The 16,610-nt window shown below is 46.9% G+C and overlaps 1 protein-coding gene across 8 annotated transcripts in view; it reads right to left on the bottom strand.

Annotated features, from left to right (window-relative positions):
• Positions 1–314: 314 nt before the first annotated feature.
• Positions 315–16,610, bottom strand: part of IGSF11 (immunoglobulin superfamily member 11) — a 94,475-nt gene continuing 78,179 nt past the window's right edge. For 7 of the 8 annotated variants that reach the window (XM_084507271.1, XM_084507277.1, XM_084507272.1 and 4 more), the window contains exons 2-7: positions 7,608–7,771; positions 6,210–6,417; positions 5,239–5,394; positions 4,113–4,235; positions 3,733–3,883; positions 315–3,026 (exon numbers count right to left, since the gene is read on the bottom strand). In XM_084507271.1, coding sequence (XP_084363397.1) covers positions 2,576–3,026; positions 3,733–3,883; positions 4,113–4,235; positions 5,239–5,394; positions 6,210–6,417; positions 7,608–7,771 — 1,253 coding nt within the window. In that variant the 3' untranslated portion in view covers positions 315–2,575. The remainder of the gene's footprint in view (positions 3,027–3,732; positions 3,884–4,112; positions 4,236–5,238; positions 5,395–6,209; positions 6,418–7,607; positions 7,772–16,610) is intronic. The other variant, XM_084507278.1, reaches the window with a different exon arrangement.

Here is a 16,610-nt window from a genome sequence, read left to right on the forward strand (position 1 = left end):
AAGCAGCACGAAGGATTCCCACCCACCCCCAAATGACAAAAAAATAAATAAAACTCACCTTTGCCTAGAGAAGCAGAGATCCTGCAAGCTTGGGAAACTGTACCTTCAAGGGCAATGTGTCAGAGTATTATGAATGAGCAAAACAAGCCTATAGTACCCGGGTGCGCTACCAAAACGGCTGGCCTAATAAGATTCAGGTCTTGGTTGCATGGTCGCTGCTTACTGACAGCCATATCAAGGCTGAGTATTAACAGCCAAATTCATTGTAGTTACAGAATTAATAGGAAAAAAATGCAGCAGCAGGCATTAAAAAGTCCTTTTTTATATGAATAAAGTTTTATTGAATTTTAAACAATTAGAAAGAACAAAGAAAGAGGAGCAAACAGTCTTATGGAGGGTAGGAACCAGAAGAGCTTTCTCACTGGAGGAGGGGGCCTGCTGAGGGCAGTGTTCCTGTAAATGCCACACAGGGGTTGTTTCAAAAGCGGAAAGAGTGTGTCTGGGCTTTTCTTTGATTGCATTGTGTTGTTTGTTTTTCCTCCCACACTGGGGTTTCAAAAGCCACTCTTCTCCCCCACTATCAATCCAACCACCCAGCAGCAAAGAGAGCAGACAGGCAAGAATGAGGACTGCTCTGGTGAACCATGTGTATGTGCACACAACCACCTGTCTGCACCACTGCACTCATTCTGGACAGAGTTGTGCAGGAGGGGGGAAGGAAGGGAGGCTGTATATATTTTTTTCCTTTTTTCTTTTTTTTTTTTCCTTTTTTTATTTTTATTTTAAGCAAAGAAGGCACAAAATCTCAGCCAAGCTTCAAACCAAGTGCTGCCCAAGAACCCCCAACCTCCCCAAAGGAACTGCATCTATGTGGGAGACCAAACCTCACCTCTTCCCCTCCTTCCACAGAGGCTGTGCTTGCTTTTGAACAGTACAGGCAAAAGGCCCTGCCCAAGGTATATGCACTGCTAGGGAAAGTGAAGCTGAGCTGGGATAGGGAAAGGGGGACGAGGAAGTCCCTTTCCCAGTGTGAGCAACAGAAAGTTGCCTGTAATTGCCCACATTGCTTTTCCAAGAGCAGTTCTTGGAAGGTCTCTGGTACTTTTGGAGGTGACCACTGCCTTTACATGTGCAAGGCTTGGTGTTATGTAGGAGGGCAAGTACTCTGAGCCAGGGCTCTCTCACAGGAGAGAGTCCAAACCCTTGGTCCAGTCCTCCAATAGCACCAGGTCCCTTGAGCGGTTTCGACCCTTGGCTTTGATTAAGGCTATTTAGTTGCAATAGAAAAAGTAAAAGGACAGGTGCCAGCCCCAGCCACCTCCTTGACTGTGAGGAGATGGGAGAGCCACCAGCAGGTGCCACAAGTACCAGTGTGGGAAGTAAGTGAGGCAGAGAGATAGCATGGGGGCTTCCACAGGGTTACTCCCTCCATTGAGCCCCTGCTTTCGCTGTATCTAAGGAAAGGGATTGAGAAACAAATCCTGCCAACCTCAGCATCTGGGAAGTTTGCGTGTGTGTGCGCAAGAGGGAATGAAAACCATAGTGCGAGGTTGTGTGAGGGCCCCAAACACAACAGGTACCCTGCCATGCACAGCCTGATAAGGAAAACCCACCATGCAAACACCTCAGCTGTGGGGTCTGAAGCCATTTGCCCTCAGCCTGAGCAGCCCAGGTGCAAGAGACTCCTCTCAGGGCCTGTCTGCTGCTCTGCCACACTCAAAAATAACAATAATAAAAATAATTAAGAAAAAATAATTTAAAAAAGCCACAATGCGCCCTTTCTCTCCACAGAGCTTTTCAGAAGCAGACACCCAGATGGCAACACTCTCTGCATCCATGAAGAGGGCTCTGGTGGTGACTGAAAAACGCGTGGTTTTTTGTGTGTGTGTGTCAGAGGTGAGGGGAAAAATAGCAAAAATAAAATAAATAAAGAGAAATGCTCTCTGGCCTGCGCCCTTGCCCAGCCTTCCCCTTGGCCTGGCTGGCAGCTGTGCCTCCACCTCAGCCAGTGCATCCTCATGTCCATCCCTGTCCCACCACCTTCCTCGTCCAGCAGTAGGGCTGGCAAAGCAGGGAGGGAGCCATAGCCTCCACGACAAGGCATACCCTGCCTGCGCACCCCTCCCTGCCCCACACAGGCTGTTGTCCTCTTGGAAATAAAACAGCAACAACAACAGAAAAAAAAAATATATATATATATATAATCTCCCCAAACCTCCCTGAAAGACCCAAATGAAAAGAAATGCCCCCCCCCCCAACAAAACAAACTGGAAACAAAACCAAAATCCCCCCCTCCCAAGGCTGGGCTGGGAGGGGGTCCTGGCTGGGGCCCAGCAGCCAGGGAGGGTCCCCTGGTGCCCCCACGGCCTTGGCACATCTGTGGCGTCCATGGTGGAGCCCCGAGATCTCGGGGGCATCGCAGCACGGCCGGGGCTGTCTCACCGGCTGGCAGCGGCCTCGGGAGGCCCACCCCGGCTGCATCGCTGCCTTTCAGGAAGGAGTAGGGTCTCTCGGCCATGTCTCTGCCTCTCTGGTACACAAGGCCCTTGCTCAGCTCATGGGTGCCGGCTTGCCCCTACACAAGGGAGCCAGCCCGGCTCTGGGCAGGCACCATGACAGGAACGGCCCCGATCCGCTCCAGCGTGGCCTGGCTGACGGCATAGGAGCGGGTCTGCGGAAGCCGAGGCTTCCTGCTGACGGAGCCATTGCTCCGGGCCACCTCCTGTGGGGACGGCGCTGTGCTGGCCGTCACCACCAGCGTCTTAGGGGCAGCCGGGGAGGGGTGGCCGCCGTTGGCGTAGACAGGGCGAGCACTCGTGCTCCCTGAGCGGGAGAAGGGGGGCTGGCGGGTGTCGTTGCTGTTGCTGAAGCGGGTGAAGGAGTCTGTGGCATGGTTGGCCTTGGGGTCATTCCAGTAGCGGCTGTTGTAGGTGTTGGAGGAGGTGAGGGTGTCGTTCTCCGACGAGGATGCGTCAGCATGGAATGTCTTGGCAGCGGAAGAGCATTTGGGTGGCAGGTCGTCCTCCCTGGGAAGAAGAGGGCATGAGGGTGCATGTAGGATGATGCTCTGTTTCCCCTATGTACCCCCCCCCATCCATCTCCACTGGGGGCAATGCCATCAATTCAAGGTGAAAGACAGCACCAACATGAACTGGCATCACTCTTCAGCCTGTTCACTCATCCCTCTTTGCAGGACCCACCTCTGTGCACATTAACTGCTCTGTGTGCCTACCACTGAGGGAAACAACCCACATTTATGTTTGTGGGGGGCAAAGCCAGTAGTTGTCAGAACCACTGGTGCTACACAGCCAGTCAGCATGAATGCACTTCTACAATCAACAAAGTTGATCCTCAGGGGAGCTTTGAGATGCTGCCAGAGGCAAACACTGTGGCTATAACACCAGAGAACATCACAGCTGTACCTACAGAGCTCTTCAGCTGTCACTATCTGATACTGTGGGTTAGGATCCCCACCACATACACAGTCACTCTCCTATGGCGCTAACAGTGCCAAGGTGAAGTTTCCAATAATAGTAATTTGGAAAGCAAAATCTGTAGTTACCATTCTACATTTGCTCCCTACATTTTCTGGGCAGATACAAAGACCTTCCCCTGGCCTAGGGGAACACACCTAGGACTAGTAAAAGCAGGATTTCTGCTTGCCTTCCTGCCAGCTGCTGCTTTTGCTGGGTGATCAGAGATTCCCTGCCACCAGTTTTCCCTGGCCCCTACCTTATCTCATTGGGAATCTCTTCTTCTTCTTCTTCTTTGTGTTTATTTTTCCAGTAAAACAGTGCTATGGCCACCAACACAATGCAGACAACAAGCACGACAGCACCTGTGGCCACTGCTCCAGCAATCAGGCCGATGCTCCAGGGGTGGGCTGTGGGGAGAAGTGAACAGAGAATGGAGAATAAATCAGGGCTGGGCTGTGGCCATCTGCGAATATTTGAAGCTATGTGGCTTGGAAGGGGGAAAGGCAATGTCCCCATTCCAGAGTAAAATGATCTTCTGATAGAGAGGCACATGGTGGCTCACAGCAAACATGGTTACACGCATTACTGTCACAAGACAGAAGCAGCTGACCAAGCCTCCTTTGGCAAAATACTTACGTGCAATGACTTGTAGGTCCAGAAGGCAAGTGCTGGTTCCAATGGCATTTGAAGCCACACATTGGTAAAGACCTGAGGACACAGTGCTGATATTTCGGAGAGTGACAGTGCCCTGGACTTGGTCTAGTTAGAGAGAAAAGAAGGATTTAAATCCCCCCGCCCCGGGCTTGAGGAAAACCATGAAAAGGCAAATCCAGCAAATAGAGAATTGATGTGTGAGACTCTTAAGAGATAAATAAATTAGGAAATAACCTTGAGAAGGAAGCATTGTGCACACACGCACAAGATTAGGTCTTAAGGAGCTTACACTAGATGTTTCTTTTTCTTCTTACAGATGAATTTCTGCAAATGAAAGCTTGGGTCTCATATCATTTTGTGAGAGAAGGGAGAAAAGAAGAGATGTGCAATTACCTATACCCAGATCTACCTGCTAAATTCAGTCCTGCCTCTCAACAACTCTGCTTTCCCATCCGTGGGCTTCCTAACCCCTGCCCTTGCATTTTTTCTCATTCTGGAATTACCTGAAACTAAAATTTTTGTGTATTCTTAAAATACAGCAAGACAAAGGGCAAAAGTACTGCTAACTATTTGGTCAGGACACAGGCTAAGAAACCTCATGGATGGGACTTGCGGCTGGGCAATACCCAGTCTGATCAGGGCCTTCCTTTTACACACACCTAAAAGGTGGCTCCAGCCTAACATATCAGAGCACAGTGATCTCAGTGTGACAAGATGGCAGGATTTTCAGGGGATAATTCTGCCTCTCTTCTCCCAGTTTTCAATCTATGAGCCTTGCATTTGGTTTAAAATTTAGGTGAATCGGCAGATGAAATCTCCAGCCACGTGCAAACGTCTGGCAACCTTATTCTCTGTCTCTTGTTTGACCAGACCCTTGTTCCTTAATGGTACAGAACTAATGTTCCTCAAAGTAAGACGAAACTTTAAATGGCCACTGATGGATACCTAGTCCAAAACACTCCAAACACTCCAGGAATCTTCATTCCAAACAAGTGACCATGCAAGTGATGGCAGCCACTCAAAGAGCTGTGTCATCTCGGGCAGCTCAGACAAAGGAAAGCCCAGGCTGCCACCTTGGAAATAAGAGGATAATCAACAGAATGAGCACCTTGTGTGGCAGTTGGGGGCAACTTGGGAACATTGTCCAGTTTCTCCCAGAGGTATGTTGGCCGGGGGATGCCTTCTTCCGAGCTGCAGGTCAGTGTGATATCGCTGCCCACGTCCAGGGACCCCTGGATTCTGCAAAGCGGGGCAGAAGGAGGAACTACAAGAGAAGAGGGGAAAGTGACAGAAGATCAGGAAACATGACCAAACAGTGGAGTACAGGCTCTTTCTGGACACGCACTGCAGGGAAAAGCAAGGATATTGGCATGAGCTGATAGGGGACAAGAATCAGACAAAGCCCAGAAAGGAGGTAGCAGACAGGAACCCTTCAAGGTTTGAGGGGTGACAATTCACAAAGATTCCTGACTAGCCAGTCCATCAAGGTACCAGACAACTGCTTTCCCAGGACCCACTACTTGTAGAGCCCTACCTAGAGGAAAAAAAAAAGGACGAACATTTCTGTGTTTGAGACAGCAAAGGTAGCAACAACTAACAGGGCTGCATAAAGAATATGCTGTGGTTGGATTTTGTTTTCATAGCCTTATAGTGGCACAAGCTCTGTAGTATTTAACATCATAGGGAGCATCCAGTACTAATTCCTTTCTTGAAAAGGAAGCAAAGATCTAAAAGTCCATTCTCTTCTCTTGTCACTATGCACAAAACTCTTACAGTCCCCTTAGCTCTCAAAGATGCACACATGCTTTATTCATGCTTCTTTGCAACTCCACATCACAAGCCTGCCACAAAAGCTTTTTCTCTACCGTATTTTAAAACTCCCTTATACACATCTGCATATGAGGCTATGTGTCCTACAAACTCCCACAGTCCTCAGAACCCAACCCATCCCTCACTACAGTGTGTCCATAGGCTCCAATGCACATACCACCCATATTTTTATGCTATGAGAACCATCACACACAGAGGATTCCTGTGCCCCAATTCTTCCCCTTTCCCCCATAATCCCAATACACACACCCAAGACGGTCAGTCCAATGACTCCAATATTCCTGCTGCCTCGGTCAGGAAGATTGTTGACCAAACACTGGTACGTGCCAGTGTCTGATAGCTGTGTGTTGTTGATGAAGATGGAGGCACTGGTGGTTGGCATTGTCACAGCAAACCCCACTCGCCCATAGAACTGGGGTGCACCACCAAAGATCTGACCCCCTTGGTAAAGAATAACCTGGAAAAGAAAGGAAGAATCAAATAACACTCTGCAGAGGCTGAACAAGGAGGGAGAACAGCAAGTAAAACATGGACTCTGAAAGCTGAAAGGACCATTTCCTAAAGGATCTCTGAATAAGCAAACATCAATATACAACAGTAGACCCAGAAAGACTGATCCTAGGAGAAGCGTTTTCTCTAAAGGAAGAACACAGTCAGTGGCCTGTTTTATGTCATCAAAAATGTTTACAAAAGCAAATGGACCAGATAATACCCAAGTCTTCTGGCATAGCTGGATGGGTAGTACCACCCTGTTTCATGTAACAGTCATTACCCATCCAGACAGGATTGATGTAGAGAGGCAGAGACTCTGCAGGTCAGTAAGTACTTTGCTGGAAGGCATGTGCCTGGTGGACAGTATCATTTTGGGTGTCAGCCAGTAATATCCTGCCATGATTTGAAACTGCTCACTGGTGATCGCTAGGATACACTGAATAATAGGCAATGCAACTCAAGTCTGTGCAGCCTCTACCAATCCAACAGCTTTTATAGCAGCCTGTACTCAGACCAAGTCCCTGAGGAGCAAGTTCTCTCCAGTGCAGGATACTGAATCACAGAACTGAACAGCAAATGTGACAGGGACAGCGTGACCCAAGATCAGTTAATTTCAGAGCAATGGGTTTCTTCTCCTCTTAGTATGTGGACAAACACAGGCCAGCAGCTCACAGGTTATGATTCTTGTACCCAACATAATAGGTTTGCTATTGTTTGTAAGAATGGCCTTGCAAAAGCAACAGGCAATGAAAAAGAGGGAAAATGAGCCTATGGGATTTTGTTACAAAGATTTCACAGGTTTAAACCTGCAGCTGCTTCCAGATCCTTCATATCCCAAAGCCAGTGCACCAAAACCTGTATTATCTTGCCTGTGCCCTTTTGAACACACAAACCACCAGAAGTACAAGGCAGCCATACTGTAACACATACATCTGACCTGATTGTGCATCCAGCCAAGGACACAATGAACACAAACAATTTCCAAAGCTTTGAATACATCAGACTCATCTAAGATCTGCAGATCACGTTCAGCAATGAAGAGAGTGCTCTGGGGCAACCAGAGTCTCAGCATCGTAAATAGATTACATTCAGATCAGTGTCAAAAGGGTAAGGAAAGCTCCAAAGAAATACATGCTCCAGTGAGAAAGGACTTACCTGTTCAGGCTGGTTGGCATTAGAAAGAGGAGTGACCATCCAGATGACATTAAGGTTAGTGAGAGCAGCATTAGTGGTGAAGGTGCAGGGCAATACTGCTGTCTGGCCTCGGGCAACCTGGATACTCCCTGAACTGACTGACACCTCCAGAGGACACACCATACCTAGAAAGAAAAGAACACCCAGTTTAAGCATTTCACAAGAAGGACTCCCAGTTCGAACATTTCAGGTGGCACCCTGCACAGGCAGGTCATGACAGCAGTGTCCTGTAGTTACACAGCAATCCCTTACCAATTACATGAAGCTAAAGAATTATATTTGTCCCTCAACAGATCAGGCTGCTCTCATGCAGACCTCTTCCAGAAGCAAATGCAGATAGGCCATCCTTTCAAGTGAGAGCACTCTCATTTCAGAGCCTCTGAAAACATCAGGCTTTGTTTTGGCAACAGGGAAAGAGTTGTAAAAGCAGCCAAGCTGTGTTTAAGAGATAATGAAATATGTATTCAATCCCATCAATCTTAATGATACCTGACGTCACTGAAACTGAAGAGGAAACTGCAGTCTAAAAGGCTTCACCAAGGGGTAAGAAGAGAGAACACATTATTTAAAAGTAGAAACACAAATCTCCCCCAACTTCTCCTCCTTGTGAAGTCCAGAATGAACAGAAACACTTTAGTGCTATTTTTAACTGAAAGGGTTAAAAATCTAAATCTTTTCCAGGCCGGGTATTTCTTCCTAGCTGGTGAAAAATGGCTACTCAGAAAAAAAAAAATGAAGATCTGATCCAATCTTATATATTTCCCAACATTTCCACCATTCACTTCTTTGCATTCCGTACAAGCTGGATAGGGCACAGAGTCTGACAAGTCCCAGCTTCCCAGTGCAGCAGCTCAAGGCTGCAGTGTTTAGACTGCAAGTCACACAGGGAAATATCTCCTTTCCTACTGCCAAAATCTTGTCAAATAAAACTAACCAAGGAGTCACCAGCACTGTTTTGAGTAGCACTAAAATTCTTTAAAACACTTTCTTGCACAAAATCAAAACGTTGACTTTAGACATCTCCCTACATGCCAGCTCACTATCTTCCTGTTCAATGCATGTAGGAGGCTGCTGGAGGAGATGCTAAGAAGTTTTCAAGCCCCAAGGCAACACCAGAATATTGCTAACACTGGGATGTAGTCTGAGGGCTACCCTATTCTCTTGCTGACTTCAGGAAGAGCTGCTGGCAAAGTTTTCATTTCACCTTTGCTGAAGGTGAAATGCTCCTTGAAAAAGAATATGGTTCCAGCTGAACTCTGTAGAAATCGAACAGGCTAGTTCTGAGAAAAAGCTAAGTGTTCACTCACACGTGTGTCTGTTGGGATCCTTCTCAGCCTGCCTAGTGGAGAAATGGGGCACTCAGAGCCTGGAAGCACTGAGCTTCAGATTCTGTAAATCCAAAGTTAGAAGCACCTGAACAGGCTGTGATGAGTTCCTGAATTTGAACTGAGTGCTCTGGAGATGCAATACACAGGGATCTTGCAGATCCTCAGCAACCTCCTCTAGACTTCCCAACTCCCTTCCTTCCTCCCTAACTGCCACCCCTAAAGCTTCAGGTAGTTCTGGGAGAAATGCCTCAAAATAGAACCAGACAAAATGACAACTTAAATCTCTCAGAGTGAAATTCATGAATTTCTTACTTGGCAGAAAACAAAACAAAAGTCTGACTTTCTTCACAGGCTTGGAACATGTTTAAAAATGTGGAACATTTTGGAAAATCCTAGGGAAATGGTTTGGCTCTGATTCTAAAATCTGAAAGAATTAGGTGCTTGGGACACAGAACAGCTGGTGAAAGCTTAATCCATCAATCTCCTATGAAAGGCTGTCAGCAGCAAGTGGAAGTAAATAATTTGAAGGGCCAGTAATAAGCATGACTTTTATTACAAGGCATCTGCCTTCCAGTTGCTTCTGTGGTCAACAGTTTGGACTACTCCTGAGCTCCTTATGGCAACCCAGGCTGTTGCAGTAGCCCAAAGACCAGAAATGAGGTATCTCATACTGAACACAACTTTGACAAGAGATCTTATTCTCTTCAAGCCTACATTGGCATGATTACTCATCAAGTCCTATCACCATCCACGCGCTAAACAGTGTGCAGGGAGACACAGTAATTTGGACATTTATTGGATTACACTCCCTAACGTGGAGCTGAAAACTCTTCTGCCATCTTCAGTGTAGTTTTTATGAGATGCTCCCCATGACAGGAAAACCTGCCCCCAGCTTCTTATCTGATTTGGAATAGCAAAGTATGTTCTTCAGCCCCATTCCTCTACTTTCCTCTCCAAGCAATACCTATATGTTCAAGTTCTTGTAATTCAGGAAAATTAGTACTTAAGTGTGAGCATTCACTAATTTTCTGGAAAAGTTTGTTTTTGCAAATTTGGCTTGGTTTCATCAATCATTCAATCACCAAGATGATGTGATTTTCATACCTAATCACCCTCCCACCACGCCAAATATTTGCTATTAGTTGATTGTAAACATCCTGCAGAATAATAAAAATAATTAAATAGAGCATGCATAATTTCCTCGCTGTAAAAAGAATTCTCAAGACATTTGAGAATATCCCAATTTGCTTATGAAGCATTTCAAAACAGAAAGAAAGCATGTATTATCCCCTTTTCTCTTCCAGTGATCCACTGTCACCCTGTAGCAGCCTTCAGAACCTGTAATCTTCCTCCCTGCTCCCCCTTTTCAAAGCACCGCAGCATTCAGATTAAACTGAATGACACAGAGTTGTTTCTGTGAGGGGGAAAACTAAGGAATAGATGAGGTTTCTGTCCATTTCTCTTGCCAAGGGAACTGCTCTGAACCTGCGCTTGCAAGACAAGCAACCTCCTGACACCACGCTGTCCTGTCTTTGCCTCGTTGAAGCACTTGGGCAAGGCAGCTCCTTAGGCTTGCCTGTGCCTCATGCATCCCAGGGCCTGTCAGCTGCTCTTTGGCCCAGGATGCACAGGAGGCAGGCAGCACTTCAAGACAAGGACTCACTTTGTTAAGCTAAGTGGCACCTGCAGGGCTACAGCTGGGGAAAACACATACGATCACTTCTGACAAGTAAGCTTAACCAAGGTGACAGGGGAGGCAGGAGACCAAACGCAGGCAAAGTCCTCCTCCACCAGCATAAACAGGGAGGTGTGCTAACACAGCACCGGGGCAAGGGAGAGGCATTATTACAGTGCAGCTCCTCTCCCAGGGAGACAGCTGAAAGAGAAAGGATCAAACCCTCTTCAGGGGCTTCAATATCTGTCTTCTTAGACTACTAGGAAATGTAATGTGGTTACACATGCACTTGTCTGTCTATGACATCCTTCCACGCCCATACTCATGGCCCAAAACACAGGTGGCTGCACACAAAGACACACACACGTCAGCCACTGTGCCCAGGAAGACACCTAGGAGGAAAACTGAACCAAACATTACTTATTTAAACATTTCGTACTTAGGAGTTGCAAAAAATGTGGCTTTGCATTAATGTAAAACGAAGGAGCCAGGGGAGAGAGGGAGGAAGAGATTTCAAATTTAGCATAAGTATTGGGATAAGGGTTTTTCAATGCAGCCTAAGGAATGAAAGCCTAAATTCCCTTGTGCAGATATAAATGCAAATATAGATATATGCACAAACATACAGCCCAGCACAGTAAGTCAAATTACACATAAGAGGTGAGAAAAATCAAGCAAAAAAAATGTTGTAAAAGGTCTCCTTTTGACAAGGTACATAATCCTGATCTTTTCTAAGCATTCAGAGAAGTTTAATAACTTATAAGAGGCAGCAAGAATCAATCACCACCAAATCTTTTTTCTACTAGAGCTGAATTATGATGGCCATTACACCCTCTCCTGTATATGCAATCTCTTCCTTACTTGGTAATTAAGCATCCCCATAAGCCACATGCCTGGAGGTAGAGGAGGGTACATACACCACTGTCAGCAGGAGGAGTGGGCCCTTCCTGTACATAGGACACTTTGATCTTAGCTTGATTCTGCACACAGCTTTCTCCTTTGATCCCGATGCTCCGAGCTCCCATCACTAATTAGAACAGATGCTCCATTTTTGTGTCCCCTATCTATCAGGGAACCAGCCAGCAGAACAACGTTTTGGCTGCAGAGCCTCTTTTAGAGTGTCTCTATTTTCCCATGACCAAGTAATTATTCTGGCAACAGATCACTTCAATTTCATTTTTGATGGGGTACTATTGCTTTTCCGAGAAGCACACTTCACTACCTCCCCAGCACGTAGTTCATATTGGTAGTTCATGCTGCATGACAAGCCTGTAGGGCCCACAACCAGCATTTTCCTCCCTGCTGGGGATGAGGAGGAGACAGATGCCACCACATTTGCTACCTCCCCTTGAAGGTTTGCAGCCAGAGAGGCTTCAGAATATACCAGACATAGCAAAGATCAAAGACATGGGCACGTCTCAGCACTTTGACTCATACTAAAAGGAATGAAAATGTTCCCAGCTCCCAGTCATTGCCACACCTCCCTGCCAGAGATCACCAGCAGGACCAGCAAATCAACTCAGCTGACAGCCCAGTGAGCAAAGGAGAACTTCCATCATCACCACTTCACATCGAGAGGCCAGTCTGTAACATGAACAGCTGATGCACCACCACCAGTCAATATCACCTTGATGGTAGGTGGTCACAGACCATGGGGGCCTCAGAGGCTGCAGAAGCTGTCCCTACCAAAAGCACCATGGTTATGCTGTTGAAGCTGTGCTAAGGGCACCTTCCCCTTTACTTCGTGATCATCCCCAGCATGTTTTTCCAGAGGCAGCTATGCTCAGCAAGGTATCTGGGTACTTCTGGATAGGGTGGAGTAGAGTGCAGAGAGAGGGTCTTTCCCTACTGTATTTATTTTAAGACTTTTGACTTCCCAGGACCACAGGGAAAAAAAAAAAAAAAAAAAAAAAAAAAAAAGGTTTATTTGGAAGGTTATTCATTCCATGAAATCAAGCTCTTGCCCTGCCTTGCCTTCTGGAGGACTCTTTCTGCTTTGAAAGTGTCCTCAAGAACTGTTGGCAAGTCAGCAGCATTTGGCACCTGCTAGCAGTGACCTCCTGAGAGTCAGCAGCACAGGAGGCTGGGCTAGCATGACTTTGCAAACACAGAGGCCAGGGTACAGGTTCACTCCACAGTGCTGGCAAGCCAGGGAAGCAAATGGCCAGGGAAGAAAGAAGTGAGGGAGGTGTGAAAGGGATGAAAAAAACCCAAACCCTCAGCTTCATGCGTTCAGCATCTCCATATCTCCAGGGAAAATATGCAGAAATATGTGTGGCTGGGGAGAGAATGAGAATAGAGCTTCAAGCTGTATCAGCTTGCATCCAAAAAATGCAGGGAAAGGCTCCCCCTGTCCCAGCGCAATTAGCGATCCTGTTGCCATGTGCTGGGGAAGATGCCTTTGGCAGTATGACATTTTGGGTCCCTCGTTAGAGAGGCAAAGATGAGGTCACTCAAAAGTTTCAAGAGCAGGGTAGGAACAGTGTTTGGTCTGGCGACTGCAGGCAACAGAAGGATAAACTGCAGAGCAGTCTCTTTGCTGAGATGAAAGGAAAACACAAGTCACCGTGCCTTTGGCCTGCCTCACGTCTCTGAGTTTGGGACCAAAGCTGTCCTCTGTGCTGAAGAAACATCTCCCACCCCAGACGAGCTGAGGTACATTGCTGACTCAACTCACAGAGCAATGCAGCAAAACCCCAGCCCAGGAAGGTGTGACGCACTGCTGGAGAAGTCGGTAACAGATGCTGGGAGAACTTCTGTCGTAGGACCTTGTGCAGCAACCATTCCAAAGCCCCTGAAGGGGTCTGACTCACAGTTTCAAGCGCTAATGACATTGAAGGGCAACAAAGAAACTAAAGAGACATTTCCCCTGCTGACAATCCCTTCTATCCTGTGAGGGAGCAATTACATTGCTTGGAATTGATCTCTGGAAAGGAAGCGGCGATCCTTCCCAAGTTGAAAATGTTGTTTCAGCTCCAGAAGGCTCACCAGGGCTGGAAAAGGGCACTCAAGTGCTAGCCTAGAGCATCAGAGATTACACAAAGGGAAGAAGATAGATGCTTATGGTGAGCCCAGAACATTCACAGCATCCAAACAGGCTGCTCAACAAGCCGTCTGAACACTGGTTGTGCCCATTCTTACTAGGAGCAGAGCATACCCCTGTCATTCCACATGTGACACACTTGCTAGCTCAGAGTCCATCTATCCAAAATCAGTATTTACCCAGGCTGGTGTCTGGAGACAGCTTGCAATAGACCAGATGAAGGACATCATAGTACAGCTCCTCCTCAAGACATGATTGGCACCCCCTGAGCCACTCTCAATGACAGTTTGTCAAATTTATTCTTTAAAGACCCAGATGCTGTAGTGTACAGCATGGTTTAGTAGTCAAGTCCAGCACTCTGCAGCCCCTGCTGTCTTGTAACAACCAGGTCTCTCACCAGTGGTGCTTCTGGGTCCTGTCCTTCCATCACTGCAACAAAGCCATGCAATCCACACTGCCAGCCTTGTCCTTCCCTCTCCCTGTCTAGCTCTTTCCCCATATTCTTTACTATCCCCATCGTGGTGATAGACAAATACATAGCTCAGAGCTAAAAGGCGAAGTTGTAGTCAGCCAAAGTTTGGCCATACTGTTCTCTGAAACAGCTGCATCAGACTTGGAATATCTCAGCCACCGGACTAAGAATTTATTGGAACTAAAGGAAAAAAAAGAAAGAAAAGGAAAACTGTCACATTGTTAGAGCAAAACCTCTGTAACACAGGTGTTAAATCTACACAAACACTAACATTTACTCAGGGCTATACAGTGTTACTCTCTCTGCTAAATGGAGGTCAAAAGCCAAGTAAACCTCTAAGCACCTTTATCCCTGAAGAAATCATCAGACACAACTGGTGGTATCTAACATTCTCTCTCCAGCACAAAGCCTTCCAAATAAACAGACACATTTTACGCCAGTAAGAGTAATCTTGGGCTTGCTGCTCAGCTGGTAGGATATGTGGGCTAGCAGACACTAATCCAGGGAGAAATCACAGTGTCAGGGTCTTGAACTGGAGCCCTGCAGTGCTTCTCGCTGAGCACTCTGCCAGCTGATTGCAGACATTGGCTACCTGTAAATCTGTGCTGATATGCTGACCCTGCTCCCTTATCATTTATAATCTCATCCACACTAGACAAAAAGATAGCAGTGAGACTTGCTGCTGACCCACTCTGCTCTGGTCTCAGCTGTTGGCCTTGCAAGTAGCGATCCCTACCACCATTGCCATCTCCCTTTTAAAAACAGGTCTTTCTCTGAAGACCAGCTGGAAGGGGGATTTCAAACAGCTGTCTGATTGAGATAACATGGAGTACATCTCCCTGTCTCTGACCTCGCCAACCTGCAGCCATAGGGAAGATGAAAGTTGGACAAAAAAAGGGCAGGAAAGCTTTCAGCTATGCATACTTCAAGAATGGTGTCGTTTCACTCCCATGTCCTTGTCAGAGGAGCTGGACTAGCTTTTAAGGGGGAGAGAAGGGTCTCTCTTAAAACACGCAGCTGAAAATCACTGAGGAATTTGACTCCTTCCCTATTTTTGCCACAGACTCCCTGGGTCCTGACGAACAAGTCACTCCGCTCCAGGTGTCTTCAGAGGGCCTCTTTTAGCATGAGATCCTCATTTGTCCAGGTTTAGACCTCCAGGAATGGACTTGCTGAACTGCTAAGCATTCAAACCTGCTAGGGAAATCAAAAACCTTTGTGTTCTCCATGTAGCAGGGACTGCATTATGCTTAGCTCTGTGTAACCTCAGTGATGTTCTTCCAACAGTTCTTAGTCCTTGTGCTTAATTAGTCACAGACTTGAAATGCAAAAGTGGCTTTCAAATTGTGAGAAGAGCACGGTGCTAGAGCAGCTTGCTAACATAATAAGGTGAAAACAGGAACAAATTTGTTTTAGAGGTGCCCTGGTGATAGCCAAGTCAGGAGCCAAAGGACCCAAGTCGTCCTTTCCAATTCTGGCCTCCAGCTGTGCTCCCAGCACTGCCTTTCCTTCTGCATCTCCATCCAGCCTGTCTGGAGCTGCTGGGAGAGGCATCTTCTGCTAGCTGGGATGGTTGTCCCACATTTCTGCTGCCAGGGTTGCAGTACACATGCAAGTTAGCCATGAAAACAAACAAACAAACAAACAAAAAAAACACACACCAAAAAAGCCCTGCATTATATTATAGCAAGATTATAAAAATCAGAAGAGACATTGATAGGAACAAAAATAACATCTACAATGACATTAGCTAGGATAAAACTAATCAATTGCTGTGCTCTGGGGCATGTGTTAATCCCCTCTCCGCGGTATAGTGTTGCACAATTAGGTACATTATGGAAGGTTTAACACCTCCCTCCAATGCATGCGGCACTGGCCGAAAACAGACTGCTACGATCTGAGCTGGCAGTCCTTGAATTCACAGTGTTTGCAGAAGACTCAAGGAGCAGCTGTGCTACTGAGGTCAGGGAATTTTTTTGCCTTAGCAGATGAACAAGACCAGAGGGGACCCAGAGAGGATAAGAAACTTGCTCAAGTGATCATTCATTGCTCCCCTGACGAGAGGGGAGGGGCAGGAAAGCCTAATTCAGCCCAGTCTGTGGGACATTTGGTGCCAACTTTGCCCATCCCTGGCTGTGCCCAGCACTGAAGACATCTATGATTCTTCTCCAAACCCATGACTAGCAAACACGGTCCCTCCTCCTTCACCCCTCGACCTGTGATGGATCAGCTCTGGGGAATCCTGTTGCATTAACTTAGGACGATACCATCCCCTGATGTTTGCCTTGCCACTGAGAACAAGGTTATTGCCCAAAAAGCAGTGAAAGCAGAAAGGAAGCTGTGCTCCCATCTCATAGCCAAGCATTAATTAGCATAATCTGCTGAGGAAGGTGTAAGGATGGGACAGCTTGCTTTGCTGTGAGAGGAAAAAGCTGCGTTGCAGATG

This window comes from Aythya ferina (assembly GCF_964211825.1).
Source record: "Aythya ferina genome assembly, chromosome: 1".
Taxonomy (NCBI): domain Eukaryota; kingdom Metazoa; phylum Chordata; class Aves; order Anseriformes; family Anatidae; genus Aythya; species Aythya ferina.